Source organism: Drosophila suzukii, chromosome 2R (assembly GCF_043229965.1).
Source record: "Drosophila suzukii chromosome 2R, CBGP_Dsuzu_IsoJpt1.0, whole genome shotgun sequence".
NCBI lineage: Eukaryota > Metazoa > Arthropoda > Insecta > Diptera > Drosophilidae > Drosophila > Drosophila suzukii.
Genome location: NC_092081.1, coordinates 10,964,879 through 10,991,572, shown reverse-complemented (window position 1 = coordinate 10,991,572; position 26,694 = coordinate 10,964,879). Strand labels below are relative to the sequence as shown.

Sequence of the window (26,694 nt, the reverse complement as noted above, 5' to 3'; positions counted from 1 at the left end):
TGAAACTGATAAGGGCCCAACCGTCCATAACCCATTAGCCGAGTTAAGAGTGGAAAAGCTGCCATAAATTGCCATTAAAATTAAATGAAAAATGTTCCGGCACTGAGGTGGGTGGGCAACTAGGCATTTTTTAGAGGAACGGTTGGGTTAAACCATTTGTGGATTACCAAAAGTCAGAACTCTGCTGGGATGATAAGATCTGAGCGATAACTCGTCTGAGGTTCTGCATGACCAGCGCAATTAGATTACTTAAAAATGTTTATTGCTTTTTGAGTGTTATAAACCGGGCACGTTCATATATCAAGTGCCCAAAATGGCAGGCTGATAGCTCTTAGGCTGTGCGCAAAAGCCGAAAATGGCTCTGAACTTTCCCCTTGGTCAATAACAATTAGATTAAAAATTTGGCACATCTTTGAATTAATTGAAATTCATGGGGTTTTAATTGCCACCATATTAGCAATGCTGAATTAAAGTAGCTTTGTGGGATTAATATTTTTTAAAAATGTGGCATTCACTTTACTTACTTACCTATCGCTTTAATAATATATTTTTATAATACTTATCTTATCTTCATTTTAGTTTTGGAGAGATTGTACGTCTTGAGGTCTTTTATCGGGTAAATTCAAATTTAATTCACTTACTTAAACCAATTTTATGCCAATTGGCTATGAAATTACTTTAAGGCAGCAATCATCACGAAATCATTTATGAAATAGCTTTGATAATATTACTACAACCATTATCCATTTTAAATTAATATAAACATTGTAAATTTGGATTACAAAATATAGTTGAAAAAACGTCATGCTCACTTAGGCCAAGCCCAACTTTTTTTGCCAGAAGGGATTTAATGTTTTGCACTTGCAACAGGAAGGTAAGCCACTCAGATTGGCAAAATAGAGCCATCAAAAAAGCGAATATACATATGTATTTCCCCGCCCTAGAGCCATAATAAATGTTTTTACACCCCCATTCGATTAAGTCATCAGGGCAGGTGTATTCTGTATTCCGTATTCCGAACCCAGATCCTTCGTTTGCCTCCATAGCGAAGTGGAGCGTATTGACCAAGCCCCAAAACAAAAATCTGCTTTTGCTGCCTCAGTCGACGTCGACGCCAGCAGCGACTGCGACGCCAGCGGCGACTGCGACTGCGGCAGAGGGTATATCAGTTACAGCCGCAACGTTGCCAACGTTTATTTGCGCTCGAGCAGCGAACGTGGTAGCACAGCTTAAATAAATCCAGTCACAATCTCCGAGAAAGAAAAGCCAAGACACGGCAACGGTAATTTGGAAAATTCGTAAAGGAAATCGAGTTCGGAGCGGTTAATTTAATTGAAAATAATAAAATCAAGTTATTGTTCGTTGCGCTTTCCAATTTCAAAGAAAATAATTATTGAGCCCAGTGTGAAAATAAACGAAACGACGAGAAACGCTGGAAAAACAGAAAAGGCAGTCGGGTGAAATTAAATTGACAAAAGTATACAACTCCACTTTTCGCCCGTGGTCAAGTGCCTGACAATTGTGCAACCTCAAGACTCTTAACCTTAACAATTATATTTTGGCCACAAAAAACTATTGGCACAATTCAGTTCGATTCAAGTGCTCGCTAACTCACTTTTACCCGCAGCAGCGATAAAAAATTCAGCAAAAAGCGCGCTTTGAAAACGAAAGCAAAGCACAAGTTCGATTCGATTCGATTTGAAACCCCCCACGCTTGCCAAATATCAAGTGGCAGCCCCCAGAAGACAGTAGACCGAAGACAGAAGACCGAAGACAGAAGACAGCCAAAATGGTTGAGAAAACAGGTGAGTGATTGGCGATTGGAGACTGGAAACTGTAGACTGGAGAATGCGAACAATGCGTGTGCGTGTGTGCGAAGGTTAATTGCGAATAAAATGGGGGCGAAGAGTGCGCGAAATTGTTTTGATTTGCTACGAAAGTTAATGCCACTCTTTTGGGGCTTTCCTCCTTTGTTCGAAATATGAAATTAAATAAAATGAGTCGAATTTTAATAACTCTACCCACATGTTCGATAGTTTTGGCTATAAACCCCGTTTTGACAAATCATTGTGAAAATTATGACCACTTTTGAAAACTAAGTTTTAAAAGTGCTTAGCCCAAAAATTATTTTCAGTTTTGGGATAAAAAGAAAAAAAAAAAAAAGAGGAAATAAAAAAAAAAAATTTTTTTAAGAAGTTCTGAAAGAGCTTTACTTAAACAATATATACAAATATGGGATTTGATTTGATTTAACTTAAGTTAAAAAAAAAAATTAATTATAAAAACATAATTTGTTAGTACCTCTTTTTATAAGCCTGCCTTTAACTATATTTAAACTGGTCTATGGTACTCCTTATCTAAAAACAATACACTTGTGTTTTCACTTTCAAAACAAACCCCCAGTGGCTAAGATGAATCTAAAATATATCATACATGTGTAATTAATCATCTATAATAAGCCATCCAAAGATGTTTTGATAGTTTTGATAGATCGCCTTTCCTTGGGATAGATGATTGAATCAATGGGTAGCCCGCCTGTCGATAACGATAACAAGATGATTAGTTTTCAATAATTTCTGTGGCGCAGCATGACAAAGACAGTAAATTAGCCTGAAGTTATTTTTCTATAGTTGAATGTTGATTTTTTTGTTGCTTTGATTTAGCTTCCGTGGCGTTTGATGATGATTTCTGTAACTGAAAGTTTGCATGACAGAAAAGCCTCCAAAGAAAAAAGATAGATAGAAGAAAACTTAGATAGGTAAACAACAAAGCGGAAACTACAGACGGGCAATTTATACGACGATGATGTTGATGACTCCCCAACAAAAGCAATAAAACTACACCACCTCAAGTGAATGAACTGAAGAAAAGCAAATAAAGGCCCGAAAAATAGGAACTTTTATTTGTCCAGCTTCCAAAGGCAATTAATTAAAAACTTAATTGCATTTTCTGTTTACCGCGAAGAATTAAAGCCGATCTCTGGCGTCATTTTCGCCGCTTGTTCTGATAATGGCGATAATATTTGCCCAGCGCTAAATATTCATTTGCCAGCCAAGCTCCATTATTGAAATTCTCGGTTCCAGCTAATTAATGTCAACGCCAGAGCTTCTATTTGATCAAGTGTTTAAACACAAGGTTCAATGTTTGATTTAGATATTAAATATTTTCACTGCCTGGTTCAGTGGTTAATGGTCGAATGGAATTTTTAGACTAGTATACTTTGGTAAGCCGTTAAAAATAGTCTTGTGAGAGGTGCGTGAGAAATTCGCGACCCGTTGGCGTTCAAATTCTGCAAATTATAGCACAAACGTGTGTTTAATTTGATATCTCTCTTTCGGTTAAACATCTTCCCCGCCTCATAATTCAATGCGTTGTCATCTTGGGCCAACATCGCTATATATACACTTCCACCTGACGTTAGTTTTTTATGTTTTTATGGCGTCGGTGATTCGCAGATATAAAATTACAGTAATAATCGTGAGCCGGGTCGACATGACATCACGGTGAAATTGGCATTCAAAACAGTAGCACACTTAAAGCCAGGAAATTGTTTTGGTACGACCGACAGAACATTTAGACATTAGACATTTAGCACAGTTAGTGCACATCTCCACTTAATAACACCCAACTCAGCTCGGTTCTCAATGGAAGATCAACTTGTTTGTTAATCAGATAGCTTATAATTAAGATAATAGGCTGCCATTGAGAAGCACAGGAGCGAAGATTCTCGGTTCCCATGGAAAGTTTTTGATTCACGTAACGTTGAATTAAATGCGAAATGTGTCGGGGATAATAATTGGAATTTTTAAGTGTCCAAAGTTGAGTTATTCTGATTTGCAATGGAATGTACTACGATGAGAACGGAAATAATAACTAAATTAATTGGAAGTTGTAAAGATTTTTAGAGGTTTTTGATTATTTATTAATGATCTCCCTGAAAAATCCCCTCAAGATCTACCAATTTTCCCTATCTTGTCATCTCAAATTATCGCAATTAATTGGTAATTTTCAAAGTTAGTCATAAACCACAAACCCCAATAAATTGCCCCTGATTTATGGTACATTGTAAACGAGTTAAGGCGACATCAATTCGCTTCAGCAAAAGCCCATAAAGATTATAAGTGAATTTGTACGCACTCCTCCCGCACAGCAAACGAAAACTGAATAGTCCCTGCCCATCTGGCTAATTAATTTATAACGATTTTAATGGCCAGCGAACAGGTTTCGATCTTCTCCGAGACTGTTATTAATAAAATCATCACCTTGCCGAACAAAAGTGCCCAAGACATGCGCAAACCGATATTAATAATCCGATTAAATTGATTAATTGTTGTAGACGAAATGGTTTGAAAACAATATGCGAGAACCTTTTGTTTTGCACTTACATATGGAAAATTTATTCCCCGTTGCTTGGAATTAACTTCGGATGAACGACCATAACATAATTTGCATATATGGACGAAAATAACCCTTGTAAATTTACTCAACTTATTGTTAAAACACTCCCCAAAGTTAAGTTCTTTGTTGCTCACTCTTTTCTTAATGTAGCAGAATCAGAGTCTTACGTAAAACCCATTAAAGCAGCTGTCTTTCCAATTTCGCTGATTTTTTTTAACTTTCTCGTTGATAATAATGACACACGTGTCAATGTGACGTCAGTTTGGAAAATTACCATTTGATCCACCTTAAAAACTATCATAAGCCATTAAACTAGCTTTTGTGAATCCTTTTCGTTACCCAGTCGATTTCTTTGGCCCCCTCCCCAAATGATTAAGAAACATATGAGCAAAAATGGTCATAAATTAGGAAACTTATGCCGAAATTGCGTGCCAGGAGCAAATTAATGAGTTGCAAGAGCGGAAAATGCTTGCCATCTGAAAACTAGGTGAGAAAAAGCGACAGGCGATGACATTGCTCATGTTCTAATAATACGCAGATAAGTCATGGCTAACCCAGCCTTACCCAGGTTCCCCAATCAACATAACCAGCCAAGTGATTCAGGGAAGGACCTGGGAGCGGCTCTTGGGGGCCAAGCCTTTGACTTGGCCTTTAGCCGTGGGCATGGGCACGTGTGCAGCGCCACGCCCCCACACCTTGATTTTCGCTGTTGCCAAGGCTGGACTCAAGAAGCACTGAAACAAAAAGTAATCCAAATTGCGAAATATTTAAAAAAAAGTTTAAACAGCGGTCGGCACAGTGCAATGGACAGTTCATCGATGTGTGTACACTGTACGTGTTGCGACAGAGATCTTGCAAAGCTATTCCTTATTACTGCTTAATGAGTGGCTGCCGAGCGCTGGCTTAAACTTTAAAGAAAATATTACTACGAAATGTAAAACAACTTTAACACATAATTAAAATAAAAATTATATTTTATGGGGACCGCTAAAAATCATATTAAAAAAAAACGACTTCACAGAAGAACCAACGTCTTTAGGTATATTACTTTAATAAAATACCTCTGTTCCGAAAGACAAAACAATATTATTAAGAAAATAATTATAAAGCTAATAGAACTTTGTATGAAGTAGTACGAATTGCACTTTGTCACTGTTTTTCCTAATAAGGTTTAGTTTGTGATTAATAATATTGAATATTATATTTTGATATCATACAATTTTTCTATCACTACACCTTGCCTACTTTGTTAATCGGTTATAATCGTACTTGGATTTTAATATTCATCCAGAAGTTGTTTCTCCATTTTCTTAGTAAGCCCCGATTTCTCTCAGTGCCCTCTCCGTACAAGGTTTTCAGGATGTGAGCCACATTGAGTACAACCAGAACAGGTGCAAGACCATGTCGAGCGGACATCCGCGGCAACATCAAGTTTATGGCAACTGAAACGCCGCTTTTCCCGGGGTTCAGAAACATGCACTTAGTAGTCCAGGCCAACTTGGCATAGATTCCTATTCGGACACACAATGTGGATTACTATATTTGGGTCGGGGGCCAAAGCAATTTCCAGTGCCAGGGAGTTGCTAATAATACAGTAATTATATGCAGGCCAGTCAATTAAACCCGTACATGGGGATCCAAAATTCTTAGGCTATCTGGGAGCAGACAGCTCACCTGACTCACCTATCTTATCGGTCGGTAATTCAGTCAGTTCAGGCAATAGCTATAAATCGCCGGCCGGAACGTACGTACTTCAAGATGCTATCTGAGGTATTGCAAAATAGTTGAATATTACGAGAACCACTTGAATGGTGGGGAAGGTTCTAGGAATGTGAAAGTGAAATTCAACAGCACTTCCTAAGGCATTTTTCCCACGAGGATCGTGATTTAAGGGACCTGCCAGCGATAACGAAAGTGCTAAGATTTTTTACTCAAGCGTGCTTGTGAAATGTGCAGCGACCTTGACATTTGAATTGGAATTGTGGGATCTTTGGGGTATACGATGGGTGTATACCCTAAATAAATAAAATATATTACTTTTATTTGAGATAGAAGCACATATTTTCCTTGTATTTGCTATCAAATAATAAATGTTATAGAGATGCATTTGACTAGGTGAAAAAATTGTTATCAGTCTAGTCATTAAAAAAATTTAGGTGTTAATAAACCATAATTATGAGAATTAGCCATTATTTTGAGAGGTTATTATAAGCAAGTGTTAAATTATGAAAATAATAGTTGCATAGTAGACGATTTATTACAATTATATGATTTTTATTTTATTTAATTAGTATCATATAGCATTAGGACTCTTTGGGAGGGTATTCAGCGCTTGAAACTTTGCCGGCGAGAGATCTCAATCTCTTGAAGCACGAGTAATAAAAAATTGTTTTATTTTCTTCGTGCATTGTTGAGCTTGCTAGCTGTTTTCAAACACGGAAGCCGAGTGAAAGAAAAAGAGTGAGACAAGCCCGAAACGAAGCCACTCTTTACCTGTTTTGAATTTCAAATTTCCGCTGGTTCTGCAAAACAAAACAAGGAAGAACGCTATAGTCGAGTACCTTGACTATCAGATACCCGTTACTCAGCTAAATGGAGATATGCAAGCAGCAAAGCGAGATTAAAATGCGCCACCTACCGGCGGTATACAGATTTAAGCGTTATGGGCGTTAGAGTGGGCGTGGCAAATTTTTGTTTGGATCAATCGATAGGTATCGACGAGACCAATACATTTCAGTTAAAATTTTTTATCTAGCATGAAAATTGTGGGCGTCACAGGTTTTTGCGGTTTGTGGGCGTTAAAGTGGGCGTGGCAAACTTTTTTTTTAGTCAATCGATAGGTAATGACGAGACAAATACATTTCAGTTAAAACTTTTTATCTAGCATAAAAATTGTGGGCGTCACAGGTTTTCGCGGTTTGTGGGCGTTAAAGTGGGCGTGGCAAACTTTTTTTTAGGTCAATCGATAGGTATTGATGAAAACATTACATTTCAGTTAAAATTTTTATTCTAGCATCAAAACTGTAGGAGCCACAGTTTTGGGCGGTTTGTGGGCGTTAGAGTGGGCGTGGCAGTCTACTGAAACAAACTTGCGCTGCGTAAGAAGCTCAGGAATCTGCACGCCAAATCTCAATAGCCTAGCTCTCATAGTTTCCGAGATCTCAGCGTTCATCCGGACAGACGGACAGACGGACAGACGGACAGACGGACAGACGGACAGACGGACATGGCTAGATCGACTCGGCTAGTGATCCTGATCAAGAATATATATACTTTATGGGGTCGGAAACGCTTCCTTCTGCCTGTTACATACTTTCCGACGAATCTAGTATACCCTTTTACTCTACGAGTAACGGGTATAAAAATTAAAAACGGGACACAGCCATCAAGCTCAAGTACCAGGTACAGGTACACCATTGGTGATACTAAAAAAAAAACAGGTACTTTTTGGTATGTGGGTCAGGCAATTCCAAGCCAACTTCTTGATGGCAGGAACCCAGAACGATTTTGCAGACGATAAATATTATTACGCATACGCCCGGAATTTCTCGATTTGAAAGAAATTAAATGTTAAATGTTTATGTTTCTTGCGATAGCGAAGCAAGTTTGCTTTTGATGTGCGCCCCACTAATTAATTTCATGTCGAATGGCAATGGCAATGACAATATCATGTTCTGATTGATGGGCTGGAAAATTGATGGAGTGGTTCCAGTTCTCGACTTTATTTAGAACACACCTTTACGCTCTAATCAAATTACTAAGAATACATTTGGCGATCTTCGAAGTTAACTTTTCCCTCAAATTAAATTAATTACGATTCATTATGAACATTATCAAATGGTATTCGACAAATTAAAAGACGAAATTAACACAGATAAATCTTCATCTGGCAAATGTACAAATGTATCTCGGCTGGCCTTGCTGATGGATTGTTTTTATGTCTATATGGTTTTTTCGCCAAAACACATAACCAAAAGCCTCGACGTCGTCACGCCCTCACCTTCCAATTGATGACTTTTGTGTGTAATTGTTGTTATTATGATTTTTTTTTATTTTGTTAATATCATTTTTTAAAGTGCCTGCCGGCCACACAATAATTTATTGGGTTTCGCATTTTCTTCAGACCACTTTCAATGGCGTATCAAGATGTTTTTTGTTAGGTCTTAGCCAAGTCCCAAGGATGTGACAAGAAGGCCTACGAAGGTTGTTAGTAAGGCCCAAAACAAATCGCACCGGGCCATTTAGATTAAGTTGGGTAAACGCCGAAGATAAGGTTTATTTTTAGGTGGCACTCACTACTTTATCTTTATGGAGACCTGTTGAGTTAGTTGGCTCCCTGAAAACAAACCCCAAGATATAAAGCCCATCAATTATAGAACTGATTGCCGCTGATGATTGCCTAAGCTTTAGTGGGCCCCAACAAGCCTATACCAAAAAGTACTGTATACTATATTTTATAAGTCAGCTGAAAGCTACTGCCAATTTAAATGTCAACTAAACTGGCTAACAGCCATCAAACCAAGTGCATTTCACAGCTCAAAGCCTCAAATGAAAGCCACACAAATTGCTTATTAATGATCCTGAGGTTCCATTGAACTTGAATCTCGATTTTCAATTCAATTGCCGTGATTAATATCTGGCAGATGAAGTTATTAATTTCCCCCCCTCGCCGTATTGATTGATTGTCAAACGGAGATGCTCAGTTCGCCAATAATTTGTGTTTGTTTGTCCCACAATGATCGTGTAATTATGTTTGACATTTCGTTATCTTTAATTAAATTCAATTTACATTTGTTTTTGTCTTCGACGTTGCAAATTAACATAGAGAGAACGCCGTATGAATTAAACAAATGTTCATGGCAAATAAACCATAAATTTTGTACACTTATGCTAATTGAGTTTGGGCCAATTGCGATTCTTGTCAACAGGTCGATCTGGTTTCAATTCCAATCTTATTTACGCACCTTGTGTGGGTGTATCGGCAATAGCGCCTACCAAAAAGTCGCGACTATCATATTTCATTTGATAAAATGGTTATTGCTCCTAATATTCTTTAATGGGCACTTCCTGGGCTTAAGATATTTAGACCAAAAGAGTGATAACTGATTTTATTTTTCAATTTTACTGTCACTTTTAAAGGCAGTTAGTCACACCCTAAGTTCTCTTTGGCATTGCTTTATCATTTTCTAGTTTCATTCCGATAAAAAGTGACGCCAAAATTCAATTGAATTCCAAGAAATATCACAAGTTAATGTCAGCTCAAGTTATTTATGGGTTTCCTGGGTTTTCGACGGGGGAATTCCTCAGGGATTTCAGCCAATTCAGATCACGTTAGCCTGCATTTGATATTTTCACTCGATATACCCCAGCTGAATTTGAATTGCAGTTTTCTATTGCTTTCGAGCTGATGCCAATAGTAAATCGTAACACCCAGATTTTTATGGGATTTTCCTACCAACGTTATCATCTCGGTTGGTTCAGAGTCATGGGACACCAGATAATTGCCGTATTAAGTGAAGTGTGCGAACTTGGCGATAAGATCGCGTCACTTATCAGTCGAAAAAGGGGCGTTGTGTGTTCATCACTTAGCCAGGCATTTTGGTCAAGTGACAGCCATAAAATAAATGTCTATTTAAATGCGGCTTAAAAAACGAGGCGAAGCCCATGAATTTCTCAACCGCCTGATAAGCCATACATTTATTTTTAATTGCACCAAATTAAACGGCAGTCATCATGCCTATAAATAATTTTATTGGCAGTGCAACTGGGGCTTAGGCTGCAGTTTTTTTTGCAAATATTTGTTGGGACTGCTTGGCGCGTAGACAAATTAATTAACACCCACTCATTAGCACTCAACTACGCCTGGCACGGGCAATGAAATGACAAATGAAAGGCTTCTGTCAGGAAGTAAACACCCAAGTGCTATTAAACAAATCAATTAATCAAACGATGCAAATTTGTTGGCAACGCAAGTGTAAAGGGCAAATTGTTTGAACAACAAGTAAACAATATCATAATTTAAGGAATTTTTTAATCGTTCGTTGTTTTATTTATATTAAGTAAGCTTAGGTATTCCAAGAAAATGAGCTGCCAATTTTCACTATAACTTCATTGACGTAATTGCAATAAACGTGCATATTCAAGAGCGTGTTTTTATTGCCTACAACGTCACATAAATACATCAAATACCTTGTTATACCCGTTACTCGTAGAGTAAAAGGGTATACTAGATTCGTCGGAAAGTATGTAACAGGCAGAAGGAAGCGTTTCCGACCCCATAAAGTATATATATTCTTGATCAGGATCACTAGCCGAGTCGATCTAGCCATGTCCGTCTGTCCGTCTGTCCGTCTGTCCGTCTGTCCGTCTGTCCGTATGAACGCTGAGATCTCGGAAACTATGAGAGTTACAATACTGGGATTAGGCACGCAGATTCCTGAGATTCCTGCGCAGCGCAAGTTTGTTTCAGTAGAGTGCCACGCCCACTCTAACGCCCACAAACCGCCCAAAACTGTGGCTCATACAGTTTTGATGCTAGATAGAAAATTTTAACTGAAATGTATTGTTCTCATCAATACCTATCGATTGACCCAAAAAAAAGTTTGCCACGCTTACTTTAACGCCCACAAACCGCGAAAACCTGTGTCGCCCACAATTTTCATGCTAGATAAAAAATTTTAACTGAAATGTATTGTTCTCATCAATACCTATCGATTGGTCCAAAAAAAAGTTTTCCAGGCCCACTTTACCGCCCACAAACCGCGAAAACCTGTGACGCCCACAATTTTCATGCTAGATAAACAAATTTAACTGAAATGTATTGGTCTTGTCAATACCTATCGATTGGTCCAAAAAAAAATTTGCCACGCCCACTCTAACGCCCATAACGCTTAAATCTGTATACCGCCGGTAGGTGGCGCATTTTAATCTCGCTTTGCTACTTGCATATCCCTATTTAGCTGAGTAACGGGTATCTGATAGTCGAGGTACTCGACTATAGCGTTCTTCCTTGTTTTTATGTCACTTTGCACAAACTGCAACGTATTTATATTTAAAAATATTAAAATTAAAATAAACTACCATAAAATATTAAAGAAAATTGCACAACAAGTTTAAGTATTAAATTAATACTTAAAAAAGTTTACCTAATTTGTTTGTTTTTTCCTAGTGGTTACACTTAGATAAACACTAGACAGTAGTGTGTTGATTTGTTTTTGACTTTTTCGTGCCGACTTTATTGACTAAGAGCTGCTTTAAACTGACAATAAGCTGACAAAAACTAATAATTAATAATGATTTGGCGTGCGCTGCGCAAGTATCAATCAATGGTTTTTTCGCCGATTTCAGTGCTTTTTGTTTGCGATTACTAATATTGGGTTCTAATGCTCGGTCTGTGTTTTCCAATTGCAGAAATGTCGAAATTCGTTGGCGTTGCCGACATTACCGAGAACAAGAAAATCTGGCGCATGCTGCTCGGCGAACTGGTGGGCACATTTTTCTTGGTCTTCGTCGGCGTTGGCAGCACGACGAGCGGAAGTGTACCACAGATCGCATTCACCTTTGGCTTGACGGTGGCCACAATCGCCCAGGTAACTATGCGCATACAAATTTCAGCTAGGATGGACCTCTGACTTTGAGGCTTTGTCTCTGGGAACTAGGTCCACCGCTCTTGATGCTTAAATTTTGAGTTTTTCATTTGTTTATATGTTTAGTTTTTAGTTTTAACTTAAAACTTGTTGATCAAAACATTTTTGTTGGAACTTGAATAATTTATTTTTTTTTAAATTTGGATACATTTTGGATAAGTTTTGATATGGGTAAGACTTAGCTGAAATCGTATTTAAATGGTCAATAATCTAATAATTATTTAAACATCTTTTAATTGAAATAATTCTTGAATTAAAAAAAATTAGTTTTTGAAAACTTTGTTAAATAAATTGGAATGTTTCTATAAATTGGGATATACTTAGGTAATCCTTAGCTGAGGTCGTACTTTAAATGGTAAGAAAAGGCCATTTTTACAATTCAAAATTATTAAGAAAGGGTCTTATTATTGACATTTGTCGATCGATAGAATGTTCAGGATGCTTTTCGATAAGAACCCTGTGGATAGACGATACAATTTTATCGAAAGTTCGACCAAGGTTTGAAAATATCTCAGCATAGTCAACATACATTGTTAAATATTTAGTTCTTTTAAAAGTTCTCCTTAGGAAACAGTGCATTTCTAATAAAGTTTGTGATATTCAAAACTTTCTTAAGGATGCTGCATTGTAAACTATTTTATAATTTTTTGAATATTCCACAATGATCCAATTAACTTAAAGACTTATTAAATTTAATGCAATATTATATTATAAGTAATATTTTTTAATTAACCTATTTGTAGATAAATTGGGTGTAGTAACCTGGTATAGTCAACATGTCGTATGACTTATTTCTATGTTTATAGTACCATGCAACCCTATGAGTTCAGGTCCACTCTTTTCAATAGAATACAGATCACACAAAGAGAACGCATCGAGCTAGAGCATTTCAGATCTGAGATCTGCTGGCCAAGTCGGGGATTTCAGGCCAGAAGTCGGCGGTGCGTGCGCTGATCGGCGGGCATTTTCAAGGACACGCCACCGCCGCGTTACACTTTCGGCTCATTCACAAACGCTGCGTTTTTGGCCAAGAGACATTGGCATTTAAAAGCGACAACATCGCGGGCCCGCCATAAAAATTTGAAAAACAAAAAAAAAAAACGCGACCAGCGAATGCTGCTTGCCGCTCAAAAACTCAAGACTGCGTGCGAATGTAATTTACAAAATTGACAGATTTACAAACGCACACTGGAACTCACTCGCAGTGCGAATAATAAATGCGCGCTCGCAGCAAAAGCGTCTGCGCGGGCAATTAACATTAATCAACACGCAAAATATGCAATTAGATTATTATGCGTTTAATTACGCTATGCTGTGCGAGTGACGACTGTTGTCGTGCTTTAGCATTTAAAGCGATCTGCGCTTTGCATTCGATTTATGGCACTACAAAAGTCAAGCACAACCAACCGAATCCATCAAGAACGCGATGATGATGTTCTATATTTAGATACCTGTGTCATTTATTGGATCTGTATAAATAGAACATTTGCAACTTGAAATTTAAAACTTAACATTATATCAAGCTATGCGCTTTTGATATTAATAATTCCTGAAAAATGGTATAGGATCAAAAATGTGTACTCTCAATTATACTTAGAACGTGTAATAACTAAAACATAATGATATAATTTCCTGAAACACTTTGGTCACACTAAAGCAGTGGTCGGCAGCGGCCTATCTAGTGAGCATAGGGAAGTGTTCTGCCCATCCTCTGCTCGCTCACGTATAACGTACATGTTCGTGTAACTTTGGCATGGGTCTTTTGGTCATTTTTTTCTCAACTTCGCCTCGCTTTTTTGTTGCTGCGGCAGAGGATCTCAGTGCAAAGCAGAGAAACGTCTCGCTTCAGCACGCCGCGCGCAAACTTCGTGTTTGTTACACTCACACTAATGCAAGGCAAACTTGTGATGGTATGTGTGTGCCGACCACTGCACTAAAGTTTTGAATAGAAAATTCTAAGTTCCAAATTAAGTTTTTGAATCAATAATCTTCGTTTTTTCTAAGTTCTTTCGCTATTATTTCTTAGTTGAATGTAATCTAAAACTAATCTTAAAACTTAAAAAAATAAATTCTACTTCTTGATCTTCAGAAGAAGAGAAATTTAAAACTAAATTCATATTATAAAGGCATGAGAAACTTATAAAGAAAATGAAAAACCCTTCTAAAACCCTTCCATAAAGACCTAATCCTGTTGAGTTTAACTGTATACTTTTTCACTCGCAAAATTTCCTATGACATACATGTCGTATGAGTAATATTGGCTGGCACTCTGCAAACGCTCTCCTTTCCATTTTATGATTACGCCTCAAAAGTTGCAATCTAATAATCATATTGAAAGCGTCAATAATTTCCATAATGAAATCAAGTAGCAATATTGCCAACATAATGATGCTTGTCTCAGCCATTTCCCCGCGGAAAACACTTGCAACATTCATATTCGCTATTAGTGGCAAATTAGTATCCCCTCGCTTGGCAAATCACGTGAACAGATCGGTCACATGACTGCAACCTGTGGCAGCTTTTCCACCTTTTCCATACACCATTTTCCATGACTTGCAGCGGCGATCGATTGGCACCGCTCGAGCCCAAGATAGAGCCAGGTATGCATTGCTAATTTCGCCAGCAGGTGTGACGACAATGGTGCAGTTGTTCGTCATCGTCATCGTTATCGCTATGGCCAAAGCAAAAACCCCAGCAATGGGTGTTCAATGGAGCAAGACGCGTGGCGTCAAATTGGAAAACGTGCTAATGACCGGCAATTGGGGGCCCTGGAATGGCCAGTCCCAGCAATAGTGATAGATATGAGTCAAGAAATATGATATTTCTAAGCTGGAGCTTAGGATATCGAATTACCCCAAGATCGGCACTTCAAATGCAAATTCCCCTGGCAGATCCACATTTGTATGCATTGTGTGCATCTACACAATCGCGTGACAGTCGGCCAAAAGGAAGTAAATCAAAGAAAATGCTAATAAAATAAAATGAAATTTAATGCATTTAAAAATGCTTAGAGAAAATGGCAAGCAACAATAGTACGTGCATGGAAAAATTTATATTAACCGATCTTAAAGTGGGATTGTAAATTGTCATGTCATGTTAACCGATTGTTATCGAAAGTTCAGCGAGAGGGATTGGCTTTTATTAGGGCTTGGAAATGAGTGAATGATTTTAGTAGAGGAAAAGTACAGAATGCAGGGAAAGGCCGATGATATTAAAACGAAAGGCAAAGCTATTTTCTAGAACAATTTATTAGAACTTAATACATTATATTCAATTGGCTAAATAACTTTATACAATAAAGAAAATATAGCACCAAAGAAAAGGGTTTACTGATAATGTGATTAAGGATTGATATAAACATAACTATATTGAGATCTATTTAAAATTTTAAAAATTAATCAAATACTCTATGATAAATTTATCTGCTCGATTAAAAATTAGTCACAACTTGACCATTATTTGATTTAATTATGCAGGCGGCGTTAGAACAAAATATATAATAGAAAAAACCAAGAAAACTTGGTGCGTGCAACATTCACGTTTTTGTTTTCAATTCGCGATCGCAATCGAATCAAGTTGGTTGAACAAACTTCGACTTCGACTTCGACTTCGACTTTGGCTTTGGCCCGATGCGAACTTGAATTGAATCGGCCAACAAGCAAACAGGCAAAAACAACAAAACACAACAACAATCGCCAAAATGCTGCTGAAAAGCAGAACGAAACAAACAAGTTAACATTCGATTTTCAGCTGGAAAACCATAAAATATGATTTAAGCGTAAATGTCGAGCTGCGGTTTCCACTGCATGCGTAAGCCAATCGATCTCTATATATATTTATGTATATCTCGATCGGTAGAAGAGACTTTGCCAGACTTTTCGTAGCCGATGGAAAACCTTGAGATCGTGGAGAGTGCTGACACAAAATAAATAACTTTTAAAATAAATGATGTTTTGATTTTAGATCCTATTGCAAGTACAACTTTTTCAAGTGCTATGTTTCAAAAAAACAGTCTTTAGAGCTGAGTTATACAAAGATCCACTTTTAATAGTTATTTGCTCAGGTAGTACACACATTTTCTACCTTTCCCTTACTTTTAATTAGTTAATAAAAAGATGTTTAGGCAAGATATGATATTTCTATTCAAATGCAAAAGAGGTAAATACCAAGAAACTATATTTCGTTCGATTTCTCGCAGATGAAAAAAAGATTTGTCGAGCACGTATTGTCATTCATGGTAGTCTTCCCATTAAAGGTTCGTATATCCACACACTGGCCATCTTTGGTGGGTTCACCCTGCGCCCAACTCAGAAAGTTAGCTTTTAATCCTTTAGTTATAGACACGAATTCGTCATCCTTGAACTGACTAGTCACGTCGATCCAGTAGCGATTTAGACCATCTAACTTTCCACTGAAGGCGTCCAATTCCTCTTGATTTTGAAGACTGGCTAGATAGCCACCCATTTTTTCTTTCTTTCTTTTTCAATGTTGTAATATTTGCTACCTAATTGTTGAAAATGGTCGTTTCTTTCCAATTTTCGGGCTTCGGGTGTGGGTGCCAAAAGTAGCTGTGAGTTATTTTTCTTTTCCGGTTGCATTGTTAATAAAGAACCAAATGTATCCAGCCTTCGATCATTAAGAGCTAGTCTCGCAATAGCAACCGCTGCTTCACAGGCCTCCGTGCGTCGTTGTAGGTTGGCCAGGTTCGACATGCACGGGTTTAAAACCCCAAAGCAGTAAGCAGCACATTGGGGCTGACAATCATCTCCCTGATTAGATATATCACTTGAATTTATCGAAATTTTAAATGTCTTATATGCACCACTCACCTTGCAGGCTGTTGAATAGGATGTCCTTAGGTGTATCGAAAATACCAGGACTAAAATATAGATCTGCATTGCTCTCATCTTCGTAACTTTTCAAGTCGCAAGGCAAAATAAGACTGACTTGAATGCATCGCTACCAAATATTGTAAAGAGCATCCAGCAGTAAATCTTACGCTGCAAGATAAGAGGTGATAATGATGTATGCCAATCAGGTCTTCATACCATAGAGGCAAATACACTTTAAATACGTCATTATTCGCTTATCATATCACAGGGAAAAAAAAGATTGATATTGGGAAATAGTTCGATAATACTATACACTTTTGCAAACTACTATTGCCAAAATTTGATTCCAAAGATGATATAATATATTTACTTTAATGTATGTGCCCAAAAGTTATAATTTGAAAACCTAATGGAATACATTTAATTACTAGAATTTTTATATTATTTTTTTATATTTTAACCAAGCAAATGTTATAAATAGTAAAGTTAGTTAATCAATCATAGGCCTAAATTGATTAGAGCCATATTTCATCAATGACTCATGTCCGTCAATCTCGGATTTCACACGCAGCCGGTCGTTCAATCGCGATTACTTTCGTTGCATATATTAAATTTAATTATGGGTTTCGGGCTCGACAATAAATTTGATTAATTTCACGACTGTTCGAGTGTGTGCAATTAAGACGAGTCGGGGTATTGAGTTGAGAACAATAGGCCTACTATTGTGGGCTCAAAACGCAGATCGATTAGAGATCAGGTGGAGTGGCAGCAAAAGCCGAAGCAAAGGCAAAAGCGGCAACTTAATATTATAGACGAAATCGAAATTGCATTGCACGCATGAGCATAACCAAAATGTCAAGAAGTTGTTCGAGTTGTAGTTGCTGCTCGGATTTGTTGCTGTTTTTGGGGCCCAAACTCGATTCGATCTTGCTCTTGGCGGCATTTGTAATTAGCGTTTTGTGGCCGAGCGGCCAGCACAGGCATTTTTTTGCGCATTTATTAATTAAACGCAAAGCGACGCACGACATTGGCCATGCGGCGAACTGCGAAATCCATATCGAAGCCGAGTTCGTATCACCAAAAAACGTACCGAAACGTGGAAAAAACACGGCTGGAAAGAGATATCAAACATAGAAGCCTGCACATCGACCTTGGGCAATGCGTTTCGGCTTCATTCATAACACTTGAATCCGATCCGATCCGATCCGATCAATTTGTTGGCTGTGATTTCCATTTAAGTGGTTCCATGTGATCTCTTCTCGGGCAATGACTCAACAGAACCCCCCCAAAAACGAAACACTTTTACTTTCCAGCCAGCTGGATCTGAACTTTGCAGACACGCTAAACACAATAAATGCACTCGAGTGCATCGCAGGTCTGACAAATTGCTTGTATCCGTTGGCAGCTCGATGTGCAGGCGATTGTGCAATGGAATACTCGGAAAATCGAAGAATCAGCTGCCATGCCAAAGGGCAAACATTAAGAGAAGATGGTTAAGATGTTGCGTTGTCAACTTGACATTTGCGGGCATCGATCAAAGGAGAGATATGCTATTACGCCTTCCTAGGTTTTACCTTCGATGTATCATAGATCTACATAAAAATAAACCTGTTAAAATTATAGAATTCAGGTTAACACAAAAATATTCTTCAAGATCTTTTAAATATTTACATTTAAAAAAGCTTTATCTACCAACAGGATTTACTAGCTCTTACCTTAGATATAGCATAGATCTACATAAAAATTAATCTGTTAAAATGATAGAATTAAGGTTAATACAAAATATGTTTCAAGATCTTTAAAATATTAACATTTTAAAAAACGCTTTATCTACCAACAGGATTTTTTTGAAATAGTAAAAAGATCATAATAGAACATTAGGGAAGTATAGAACAAAAACAAGGAAGAACGCTATAGTCGAGTACCTCGACTATCAGATACCCGTTACTCAAAGGGAAATGGAGATATGCAAGAGATTAAAATGCGCCACCTACCGGCGGTAGACAGATTTAAGCGTTATGGGCGTTAGAGTGGGCGTGGAAAATTTATTTTTGGATCAATCGATAGGTATTGACGACACCAATACATTTCAGTTAAAATTTCTTATCTAGCATGCAAATTGTGGGCGTCACAGGTTTTCGCGGTTTGTGGGCGTTTTAGTGGGCGTGGCAAACTTTTTTTTAGGTCAATCGATAGGTATTGTTGAGAACAATACATTTCAGTTAAAATTTTCTATCTAGCATCAAAACTGTAGGAGTTACAGTTTTGGGCGGTTTGTGGGCGTTAGAGTGGGCGTGGCAGTCTACTGAAACAAACTTGCGCTGCGTAAGAAGCTCAGGAATCTGTACGCCAAATCTCAATAGCCTAGCTCTCATAGTTTCCGAGATCTCAGCGTTCATCCGGACAGACAGACGGACAGACGGACAGACGGACAGACGGACAGACGGACATGGCTAGATCGACTCGGCTAGTGATCCTGATCAAGAATATATATACTTTATGGGGTATATAAGTATACCCTTTTACTCTACGAGTAACGGGTATAATAATTCTAGTTCTTTTTACTTAACTTATAACGATTTCTGTTATTTAAAAACGTGATCCCATTATTTTAAACCTATTTATTTAAAAAAGTAAAATGATGTTTATACAGTAGTAGGAGAAAACTCAAAAAACAAATAATTCTAGGTTATTATAAACTCTGTCTCAAATCATAAACTTATGTATACCCAGCAATATATCCCTATAAATCGCAAATGTTTTATCTCTTCCAGGGCTTGGGTCATCTGAGTGGCTGCCACATCAATCCGGCTGTAACTCTTGGTTTCCTGATCGTTGGCGAGATCAGCATCCTGAAGGCGGCTTTCTACATCATCGTGCAGTGTGTGGGCGCCATCGCTGGAGCAGCTGTGATCAAGGTGGCACTCAATGGAGTGGCTGGTGCCGATCTGGGGGTTTCCTCCTTTGATCCCTCCCTGGATTCCGCACAGGCAGTGCTGATCGAGGCGCTGATCACCTTCATTCTGGTGTTTGTGGTTAAGGCGGTTTCGGACTCGGGACGTCAGGATATCAAGGGATCGGCTCCTCTGGCCGTGGGCCTGGCCATCACCGCTGGACATCTATGCGCAGTGAGTATAAAATGATATAGGAACATACCTGACTTATTTTCAATATACTAAACATTTTACAGGTCAAACTGAGCGGTGCCAGCATGAATCCCGCCCGATCCTTTGGCCCCGCTGTGGTGCAGGGTGTTTGGACCTACCACTGGGTCTATTGGGTGGGTCCCATTGCCGGTGGTCTTCTGGCCGGAATCCTCTATCGATTCATCTTCAAGGTACGCAAGGGCGACGATGAGGCCAACTCGTACGACTTCTAGACAGTAACCGAATACCATATATGTATTCTTGTAAATGTCCGCACCCGCTTTCCATTCGCATCACACATTTGCTTTCCATCCAGGGTCACATCGAATTCGCTGCCGAAATTTCTCTTAGAATAGGTTTGCTCCACCAATCCAACCCAACCTGAACTTTCCACACACAATTGTATCATTTTTATTTGTTAAAGAATAAAAAAAATGGAAATGTATCGTTTTAGTTGTAACGCGAAGCTGTCACATAAAATATGCAATATTGTATTTGAGTAATTTTAAGCTAAATTATATGCACAACATCATTACGCGAATCGAAGGAAAACTGTATTGAAGCTTAACTAAATTGTACCTCGAAAGCACTATCCCATGGAAATCCGAACCACCAAATATGGTTGATTCTCATTCAGTTGATCACCACTTGTTGAGCACCTACGAATTGTATTATGACTATGTGTAATAAAAAAAAATTAAGAAAATACTACGGAACGCCTTTGTCTGAATGTCCTGGGGCTTCAATCCTTGTTATTTGCTATTAGTCGATAAGAATTATTCAAAAATCAAAAGCAAAAACTATCTGGGTAATATAAGAAATGAGATCACACATCACAGGCAATCATCTGGTGACATTAACTAACTTCTCAAGTTTAGACCTATGCTGCTTGTGGAAATAAAAGAATACGGAAAATGGAGCCACATTTTCCGTGATTTGCGAGGAGAGTATTCAATGGATATCGCTTTTGGGATTTTATTTTTATGTGCGGAGGCTAATGTATACATTTCAGCTTAAGAAAGGCTGCACTCCATTCCAAGGTCATGAATCATTGTGGTCTCTTGATGCCCTCAGAATCCCCCTGATGGCTTGGTTTGCATTTAGTATCCTTTGCATACTACTGATGATGTACTGCGTGCTAACGCAAACATAACTTGGAACCAGGAAAAGGGCTATCATTACGTGTATTTAGTAGGATACTAAGGTATTTAGTAAACAATTACACGGTTTCCGGGGGCTTAGAATATGTTTCGGTTTTTATAAAATGTATTTTCTAATTTCAGGTATGATTTAAGGATTTAATCTCAGTGAACCCATTTAAAGGATCATGGACGAGTTGGACACTTGGATACTTTTAAATTTCTCAGCTTTTCTAGTACGGCAGCTTTTTAATGAATAAAAACGACTTATTTAAATAACTATAAAATTAATAAATTATTTAAAAACTAGTATATGTGCATTAAGAAGTATTGTTAATAGAAAGTGTAATAGGAAGCTCCTAACTATGATGGAATTGTTGCAGATACTTGCTGGCCCTAAAAGTCAGATCCTCCTCCAAAATGGATTCTATGTTTATCTATTTTAAAAGGTGAAAAACCTTTTTGACAATATTTATTTCATTTAGTTTAAATGGATATCGGATTATTCATTACATTACTTGCAAATTACTATTTAACAGTTTATTTTACATGTCGTTAGCCAAGACTACAACCTTGTGTATTTTTATAAACGTTATTTAATCGATAGGTTTTATGGCAAGCTGAACAAGCAGACGATCATGTCTATATTAGCCTCATGATCAGTGTTAAATGAATATTCGGTGTGTTTTTTACTGCAGCTTAAAAATTTAAAATGCTTGCTGGAAAAATATTCCAAGAAATAAAATAGGTTTGGGTTAAAACAAAAAAGCGGAAACGGGTTTTAAAAAATGCGTAATTTTTAAAAGATAAGATCGATAGGCAAGGCGGCAATCAAATAATGTGACCAGCTTGGGTTCTCTAATCGATTTAATATCGATAGGCAGAGCAGCAATCGAGCAGTGAATTGAATTCAAATGACCGTTCAGTTCATTTTCATTTCAACGGTTGCCGCGAGCGGTCGATCGATGTGAACGTTTCGCGTTTCCGGCGCTATTCGAGATTCGAGTTGGCGAGATAAAAACCGCGTAGACAAAGAACATTGCTAAAAACGATGTAAACAAAGAGATGTCAGATAAAACTGCATCATATTTAGTGTTTTTTTACATTTTTGCTCACACGCGAAACGAAACGGGCTGTTGAATGTGCACAAAGTGAAATCAGCTGGACAACAAGAGTATTTTGCAATTGCCTTGGCTTATTTTGTGCCACTTTTTGTTGCCGTTTCCAATGGAATTAACACCTTTTTTTATTGGCAGTGATGGGAAGTGTCTATTTGGCGGTACCTAGGTGCAAGATATCAGTTGTGTTTTTACCATATCGGTACTATCAATGTACCTTTAAATAATTATTAATTTCCAATCGAATCTCAAGTCGAATAAATCAATACATTTATTCTCTTTAAACTGGTTTTAGATAAACAAGATATGCGGAATTCTTATATATTATAATTTTTTATTGATAAGTTCAATAGCTTGTGATAAATTGAAATATAAAGCAGTGGTATCAATTTTACTGATCATGTTATGATAACAAAACCCAAATCATATTGAGATTGTGTTTATGTACCGTGTTTAGGTAGATTGTACTTTCACATCTCTATTTATTGGTCAATTAGTAATGGCTTATTTCCACGGTTATGCGGTAATGCCATGGTTGTGAAGAGAAAACCGTCTTCCTACTTGTCTTGAACTTGATACGCCTGAACGAATCTTTATAAATGTACATTGCACTTACATACACTTTCGCAGATAAATCGAGCAATGCACCCGACTAACTCCATGACACAATTGATGCATCCCGGTATTTCCTCGATTAGGTATTTTCGCTTTTACCCGCTTTTTGCAATGCGCAATATCTCTTCATGTGTGCGAAAAATCGTTGGGGCAACCAGTTTTAAGCTGCATTTTGACGTTGGCTTTTCTTTTACGTAACCCGCTGAACGGGCACGAGCCAATCCAAAATAAATATTAAAAATAAACAAACAGCGCGGCCAACCCAGTTAGTGGTTTTCACTTCTTCTCGGTACTGACCAAGTTGTCCAGGTTTATTTAACAAAGCCGGTAGACAGCACGTTTTCATTATCGCACACTTCCCATCCGGAATATCAATGGATGGTTACTTTGAGGAAATGTAAATGCTAATGTTGATCCATACATAGTTCGTTGGCCAAGTGAACCCGTCGAATCGAAAATCACTTTGTGCACAGCCAAGAGAATACGGTCGAGTTCAATGAAAATAATTACCTGATTTCGAATTCTACACAGTTTAGTTGGGTGTTGTTGTGCCAATTCTACCGCTTCAAGTACCAAATAGTTAAAGTTAAAAAAAAAACAAACAATTATGGCTGGCCAGTCACTGGTCTCGAGTGTGTGCCTTTTGTCCGGAGTTTTATTACTGACATTCGCCGGGACAAATGCCTACGGATTTGGACGTTGCCCGAATTACCCATCGATGCCAAAGTTCAATATGAGTCGGGTAAGTTAGTTGCTGACCCCATCGCTCATAATATTTTTAAACGATCTTGAGATCTTATAATACACACTCGTTAGAGACTATACAAATAAATATAATTATTTTTGGTTTTGAAAAATAATTTATGTATTAGTGTTAGGGTCAATTTTTGATATTTATAACGTTTCGTTTAAAATTCTTACGTCAAGTTATTTTCAAGATCTGATACCATAATATATCTGTTGATGTGAATACCAAAATTATTATGATAATTACCTTCGAGAACCTGCTTGGATATTATATGAAAAAAGTACTTTGTAATAAAATTTAACACGAAATTTTGATGTTTGACTTGGGATTCTAGAAGTTCTTATCTAAAGTAGCTTTCTTTTTTTTTGGGTTTCTCTATATTTTTTTATAAATATATGAGCCGCGAAACATTTTTGAGAGTTTTGTGTTTGACTTGGGATTCTGGAAGTGCTTATTGAGACTAGCTAAATCCATTTGGGTTTCTCCCACTTACAACTCTGAGATTCATTGTAAAATCCGCACGTCATCGTTATTTGCCATCATCCTAAACGTGTCACATCTTCGATTAATTAGCACAAGGCGGCATCCGAAGACGAAGACCTTTCTTCATTTTGTGGATTGTGCATAAGATGAACTTGAACCAATTTAAGGCCACCAAATTCGATCCGCCGTGTAAAATGCAAACCAGTTTTACAGAAGGAGGCGAGAGGCACAAAAGCTTTATGGCCTGTCCGATGGTAAACAAGCCACTTATTTTATAAAGAAGTAAATCAACCAGTACCAATGCTCAGACATGGGCATGCCAAGGACAACAAAGTGTATTTACAGTCGAACATCCCTAACCCGAACATTAAATTAATAACACTTCCATTGGAAGCGACTTTTCTTAGGAACACAAAGTTTGTGCTTCCGAATTGGATCAAATATTTGTAGAGCGATGCCCATATCTTTATTTGAAAGTAAAGAAATCTATTTTGTAAGATTTCTTTTCTTGAAGAAAGAGAAATTTTGGAACTAGTAGTTTCATTTTGGAAATAAAACTGTTTTTAACACTTGGAAATAAAAGGCTAATTATGAACGTAAAACATTTTTTATAGTTCCTCTGAAACCATAAGCGGAATTTTTTAAAACACATCGCCACTGTTAATTGGCACCGCTGAGATCATAGACTAGAAAATTGGCCCAATCACTTTAGCAGCTGAAATTAAATTGATTGAGCCTTGATTTGCATAAATGATAATGCACCATAATTGCCAGAGTAAGAAAGAGGCATTGTGATTCACATTATGTGGGTCTGGCGACCTCCTCTCCACTTCCCCAACTAGCACATCATCCAATTGAGCTGTTGACAGGCGTGAATTTATCCATTTGACATGGTCCCCGCCCCCAACGCCCGCTTTTGACCCGGGGCAAAGACCTCGGATCATCGTCAGTACTAATTAAATGCGATGCGGCGCCCTCCGACTTTGAACTGCAAGTTGGGCTGCTGCCAAAAGTGCGACTCTTCTCAATGGCTAGCAGCCAAAAACCAAAACCAGTTCCCAAAATGTTTACGTTTTACGCATTGTTTGGGTTAAGTGGTTTGTGGTGGATGGTAGGGCGCTGAATTAGTAACCCAGTTAAGTGTTTCTTGGCCGAGAGAAACGCTGGGTGACAAATCGTGCAAGTTCCAAGAAAGGTTTTAGGTTTTGGGTTTCAGGCTTGAAGATGGTTCTAGATCCAGTCCACATGCCCAATGCATGAAGTTCTGATAAGACGGTTGAATAACAAAGGAACAATAACAGTTTCTGGAATGAAAAACTGGGTAAACAATGTTTAGAACACATGTGGGCAATATGGTTAGAAAAATATTTTAAAAATATTTGTACAGCTTAAGAAAATGATCAGAAGAATGCATTTTAAAAAATTTTCTTTACCGGATAGGTTTCACTAATCACACTTAGGGATAATATTAATAATTATATATTATTGTATTTTTTAGACACAATTTTTTTCAGTATAGATGCAAATATTACAATCTTCTTTCTTGACTTCTCTTTTCTTAATTCAAATTTTCAAATCATCCAGGTTCTGGGCCATTGGTACGAAGTGGAGCGCTCCTTTTACCTTCCGGAAATCGCTTCTGGATGCACTACCTTCCAGTTTGAGCCGTACAACAAGGGGGAACTGTCCAAATTTTCCAACTTCAAGTTGGCGGTTGCTATCAAAAACATCAATCGCATGTAGGTCACCTAGACCTTTAAACAGTAAATTATCCCTAACTAATCACTTTTTCCTATTTAGAACTGGTAATCCAAACGTTAATATCGGGTATGCGACGCCAGAAAACAGTCGATCATCGATTATGGATTTCAAGGTATGGCTTTTCTTTCAAAAATCAAACATCTCTAAGAAAGGAAATGTTACTTTTATATTGTCTATTATCTAAGTAACACTGAACAAAATCGGAGGACTTACTAAGAAGATATATTCAATTTTAGTATGATCCACTCTTTAGATATTTTTAATATTATCTATATTATTATCTTATTATTATATCCCTAGTTTACCACCCGCTTTCCGGAGGTAATTGCCCGACTGCTACCAGGCTCTGGAAAGTACCAGGTGCTCTACACGGACTACGATAACTTTGCCATTCTGTGGTCCTGCGGCAGCATTGGATCCCTCGGCCACTCCGACCAGATCTGGATTCTTGGGCGCGACCGGGACTTTGAGGTGGACATCCGCTCCAAGGTGTACGACGTGCTGAAGCGGCTCTCATTGGATCCGGAAAGGCTGATCATCAGCAAAAACAAACAATGCCCTGAGGCGCTGTAAAATGCTCTCTTTCTGGCTCATCCCCCCATATATGTATATATTTAAGTTCATTCGGTTAAGAACAAATTCCATTTAATGCCTAATCATTTAGGCTGCTGTGATATCGAGGAGTGTGAATCGGCGGAGTGAGGAAAAATAACGCAAATACAGAAACAAATAAGAGTATATCGATCGGGGATTTTCAATATATGAACTCATGCTCGCATTGCCAATTAACGTGGGTGTCCTAATTAGT

The 26,694-nt window shown here is 37.8% G+C and overlaps 3 protein-coding genes across 4 annotated transcripts; 2 read left to right on the top strand and 1 right to left on the bottom strand.

Annotated features, from left to right (window-relative positions):
• Positions 1-1,193: 1,193 nt before the first annotated feature.
• On the top strand, positions 1,194-20,728 carry Drip (aquaporin homolog protein drip). Of its 2 annotated transcripts, none has more exons than XM_017074923.4 (4): positions 1,194-1,805; positions 11,809-11,987; positions 19,651-20,004; positions 20,067-20,728. In XM_017074923.4, the coding sequence occupies exons 1-4, from the start codon at positions 1,790-1,792 to the stop codon at positions 20,253-20,255; spliced, it is 738 nt and encodes a 245-aa protein (XP_016930412.1). In that variant the 5' UTR covers positions 1,194-1,789; the 3' UTR covers positions 20,256-20,728. The 2 variants fall into 2 exon arrangements, with proteins under 2 accessions (XP_016930412.1, XP_036669236.2); XM_036813341.3 differs by lacking the exon at positions 1,194-1,805 and adding an exon at positions 3,234-3,252.
• On the bottom strand, positions 16,203-17,015 carry LOC108010103 (uncharacterized). The gene is given in 3 exon segments (XM_017074924.4): positions 16,203-16,513; positions 16,516-16,813; positions 16,874-17,015. Coding segments are annotated over 3 exon segments (672 nt in total). The 5' UTR covers positions 16,952-17,015; the 3' UTR covers positions 16,203-16,217.
• Positions 20,729-22,084: 1,356 nt separating the features above from the next.
• GLaz (Glial Lazarillo) lies at positions 22,085-26,624 on the top strand. Its single transcript, XM_017072452.4, has 5 exons — positions 22,085-22,214; positions 23,426-23,636; positions 25,710-25,864; positions 25,926-25,998; positions 26,187-26,624. The coding sequence occupies exons 2-5, from the start codon at positions 23,502-23,504 to the stop codon at positions 26,457-26,459; spliced, it is 636 nt and encodes a 211-aa protein (XP_016927941.3). The 5' UTR covers positions 22,085-22,214; positions 23,426-23,501; the 3' UTR covers positions 26,460-26,624.
• The last annotated feature ends 70 nt before the right edge of the window (positions 26,625-26,694 follow it).

Excerpts from the sequence above, each read along its gene's own strand:
- Drip (XM_017074923.4), top strand. Across the intron at positions 11,988-19,650 it reads CGGTGGCCACAATCGCCCAG|GGCTTGGGTCATCTGAGTGG; the intron begins GTAACTATGCGC and ends TATCTCTTCCAG. Across the intron at positions 20,005-20,066 it reads CCGCTGGACATCTATGCGCA|GTCAAACTGAGCGGTGCCAG; the intron begins GTGAGTATAAAA and ends AACATTTTACAG.
- GLaz (XM_017072452.4), top strand. The coding sequence starts at position 23,502 with ATGGCTGGCCAGTCACTGGTCTCGAGTGTGTGCCTTTTGTCCGGAGTT. Across the intron at positions 23,637-25,709 it reads CAAAGTTCAATATGAGTCGG|GTTCTGGGCCATTGGTACGA; the intron begins GTAAGTTAGTTG and ends CAAATCATCCAG. Across the intron at positions 25,999-26,186 it reads CATCGATTATGGATTTCAAG|TTTACCACCCGCTTTCCGGA; the intron begins GTATGGCTTTTC and ends TTATATCCCTAG.